This window comes from Phragmites australis, chromosome 1 (genome assembly GCF_958298935.1).
Source record: "Phragmites australis chromosome 1, lpPhrAust1.1, whole genome shotgun sequence".
Classification (NCBI taxonomy): Eukaryota; Viridiplantae; Streptophyta; class Magnoliopsida; order Poales; family Poaceae; genus Phragmites; species Phragmites australis.
This window is the reverse complement of record NC_084921.1, coordinates 46,627,409-46,631,194: the sequence shown is the minus strand read 5'-3', so window position 1 is coordinate 46,631,194 and position 3,786 is coordinate 46,627,409. Positions and strand designations below refer to the sequence as shown.

At 47.4% G+C, this 3,786-nt stretch overlaps 1 protein-coding gene across 1 annotated transcript; it reads right to left on the bottom strand.

Moving 5' to 3' along the window:
- Positions 1–1,412: 1,412 nt before the first annotated feature.
- Positions 1,413–3,579, bottom strand: LOC133922949 (F-box protein At4g18380-like). Its single transcript, XM_062368454.1, has 2 exons — positions 3,210–3,579; positions 1,413–2,925 (listed from the first exon to the last, which is right to left on the bottom strand). Exon 2 carries the CDS (start codon positions 2,749–2,751, stop codon positions 1,687–1,689), a length of 1,065 nt encoding a protein of 354 aa, XP_062224438.1. The 5' UTR covers positions 2,752–2,925; positions 3,210–3,579; the 3' UTR covers positions 1,413–1,686.
- Between the last annotated feature and the right edge of the window lie 207 nt (positions 3,580–3,786).

The following is a 3,786-nucleotide window of genomic DNA, read 5'->3' as shown; positions in this document are numbered from 1 at the left end:
TCTCCCGGTGCAAAGTATCTCACCTGATTACTGGTGCAAACCAACACAACGGGATGGAGTAGTATATTTGTGATTACATAGTGGAGAAGAGGAGACAAACTCTAACTCGCATATGCCTTGTGGCGGCGGGTGGTAGCTATATTTAGAGAAAACAATGTGGTTGAGACATGCCACTATTAAACTTTTAATAGATGTGATCTTCATATCTCATAACTGTGTTGACTACTTTCCCACGTGGCAAAAGAAGGTTATGCCTGCGTAAACTACCGGATCCAATTTCAGCGAACCATTCATGCAGGTGTATACGCTCGCGTCATTCGCCCCCACCCAGCTAGCGAGCACCCGCATGTTCTTTTTGTTCCTCCTATCCGCATGAGCTAATGTGGTGAAGGACACAACTTATTTTAAGTTGATCTCCCTCCACCTCTACTAACAAGGTAAGACTAAATAACTATACCCTCCCTTCACATGGTGGTCCTTTGAGAGTTATTACCAAACCCATATATTCTAACAAAGAGTAGTACACCTAGAGGTATAGAGACCGGGATCTTATATTCCATAATTAAAAAGTAATGTGGCAAAAAATATTTCTTTTGCCAGCTAGTTCGTGTCTTTCATAATTGGCCGCTCTATTTGTTAGTTTTATGAAATGTCACTATATTTGTGTCACCTTAAATATTTGCCACCTATGATATTTTTATTTTTGAGTAAAATACCCTAGCAGTTCTTAAATTTTGTGACGCGATGTCATTCATATACCTCAACCTTAAAATGCAAATTTAGATCCCTAAAGTTGTTGTGCACCATTCGAGGTCAAATAACCCTAATCAGCAATCACATGCCAGGTGGACCCCACATATCGGCCTCTACACTAGCGCGTTGGCAGACATATGATGATTTAGACCTCGAGCATCACACTTAACGAGTTTATGGACCTAAATCCACAATTAAAAAGTTTAGGGATCTTGATAACACCATGAGATAAGTTAAAGTACCGTTGATGTATTCTACTGTTTTTCTAGTTACATAATTCACATGTGAATTCATTAAAGATATGTTTGGCTCCTTTACCCACTTTTGCTTACTAATTTTGTTTGGCAAGTTTAGGCAAGTTAAACCTGCTAAAAGAGAAGGGCCAATTTGATTTTTCTCTCAAAAACGAAAATCATTGCCCACCGTATCTATTCAAATCAAATAAAGAAATTGAACATGCTTTCTTGTTCTCTAGAGCAAAGGTACCAAACATGGACTAATTTACCCTTAGATGGACTTGACTGGACTGTGCCTGGACTCGCTGGACCAGAGTGGCCCGAATCCCGTGCAGGCTTGTTGGAATTTAATTCTCGTGTTGATTTTGCCCCTTCCGTGGTGATGTACTATCGATTTAATCTGCGTGGATTAGGCATTGACACTTGACAGCGCTAACATGTCAACTTCCTCTTGATCGATGTGTAGCGGGCTTTGAGCTTGGAGGATTCAAAATTTGACTTACAACTTTATAAAGTTCTACCATCAGGGTGGTATGTGGCTAATGGCTAGCTAAAAATACGTGGCGCGGTAAGATTAGGCCCGGTGAGGGGTCATTTTGTACATCTCAATTTCTCCATCGAGGCTTCGGCAACTACTACTATACTAGTGTACAAAGAGCAAAACAGACAAATGGCTCATAAGAAGCACTCAACGTCTCTAGAAACTATTCATCTCCAGAAGATAGGTGCGTCTCTTCATCAGGGCCTTCGCAGCAAATCTCCACGGCCCATCAAACGCGCCTGAAACAAAAGCTTCGGCTTCCTTCCGGCTGCCATGACCGCCGCTGCTCCCATCGTTGGCGGGCTTGACAACGAGCAAGGTCGCACCTTGCAATGCCGAGCCGCCAGGAAGCTCAAGGTATGGAGCGTATTTCAGCTTGATGTTGCATGCTGGGACCTGAGTCCTGTTGGAACATGCTGAGGCTGACAACTGGTTATCCCTGAACTCCTTCAGCTGCTCTGTCCCCATGCACAATGTCCCTTGCTCATCACCATCCGCCAAAACCAAGCTTCTCAATGTTGGATGGTCCTCGATGATTGACCGGAGGAGATAATGCCTTGTCGATGCAGCAATCAAACAGCTTATAGTCCATACAACACGAAGCTTCAGCCCGCCATTGGTATAGAAGGATTCTGGCATGCATCCATTGTCATCACACGATGGCTCATGGCCCGTGCCAATACGCTCGCGATCGACCAAAGTACCACCCAGAATGACACAATTCTGAAGTGAACTGCCATACTCAGCGCGCCACTTCAGTAGAACCCCCTCCTCGGTCCTGACATCACCAGAGGGGAGCTCCACCCCAAGATTGCGGACATGAGAGAAGCTCCTCAGCACCTGCACGGGTGAATGCTGGGCGAGCTGTGGGAGCAGTGGGCGCCCTGGGCCATTCGGATTGCACATATCATGGAAGGGCTTAGTGATTGTGAACAGCACAAGCTTCAAGAAATGCGAGATAATGTTCCGGTGCTTCGGCGCCAACAGGTTCAGAGCAGCATCAGAGTCACCGTCCACAGTCGCAACACGGTCAATCTTGACACACACATCATGCACGAGGGGAACCAGGCTGTTGAACCGCTTCGACACGGCAGAGCACCGGCCAAGCGAACGGACATCCTCAAGCTTGTTCAGGATCAGCAGCACAAGCGAATCCGGTAGGCAGTCGAACTGGTCAAACTCCAGGACCGGGTCTGCGTGGATTCGAGCCTTGGCATGCATTGCGCAATTCAAAAGACGCCCCTTTTTGCTTCTTCAACTGGTCTTCACTCTAGAATTGCTAAGAAATAGCAGAACTTTATTTCTGTCGAAAATCCTATGAGCTAGCTAATAAATCTTCAGCTCTTCGAGTGGCCCGTCGGTGAGCACCGCATCCCGTCGGATTGAAGAAATTTTCTAAAACAAAACAAAAGCGACAGGAAGAACACAAAGGTGAATATGTGATTGGGGGAAACGAGCTTATCTGAACAAAGTACCATGCGTCACACAAATTTGAAGTGGGAAACGAATTGAACTAAACAACGAAAAGTCATATGCAGTGCTTCCAAACATATCGCTAAACATGCTAAGAAATCCTCTAAACTATGCTTCGAGAAGACAGTAAGCCATGAAGAGAGAATTAAAAAGGATTACAACACTGCGACAGATACATCAAACTAATCCAAGAAGACAAGCCGTACCTTGAAAGGTTAGGAAACCACAAGGCACAAGCGCGGCTATGGACAACTCGGAGGCCAAAGTTATGCTCCAAGAATCCGATCTTCCGCCAGATCCCAGCCGGATCCGGCCCGTCGAGCCGGTAACCACAGCCTCGTCAGAGACCAGACCACTCCAGGAACACCAGAACCAACTTGACACAGCTCAGCTTCAGGCCCAACCCGAGCACCGGAAGCTCCGATTCAGGAGACGAATCTGCGCGAGGAGGTAGGAGGGTTTACAGCAGGAGGAGGAGGCCGGGGGGACTTCTGCTCTTCGGGGTTCGGGGGACGGTTTCTTTAGTGCGAGGAGAAGTGTGCCGGCCGCTCTCCTCACCTCGCCACTCGACGCGGCTTTAATAGTAGTGGAAGGATTCTCGGGGGAGGTAAAGATCGGACCCCGCGTCCCCGCCACGGCAAAGTGATTCGTCCTCCTCCGCCACGGCGTGGCGGCTTCGTGACAGCGTTACGGGGGATAGGAACCGTGGTCACTGTCACTCACGCACGCGCCTTGGACTGGTCGGCAAGCATGGCAAGTTCCCCTTTGGCTTTGGCTAATTCA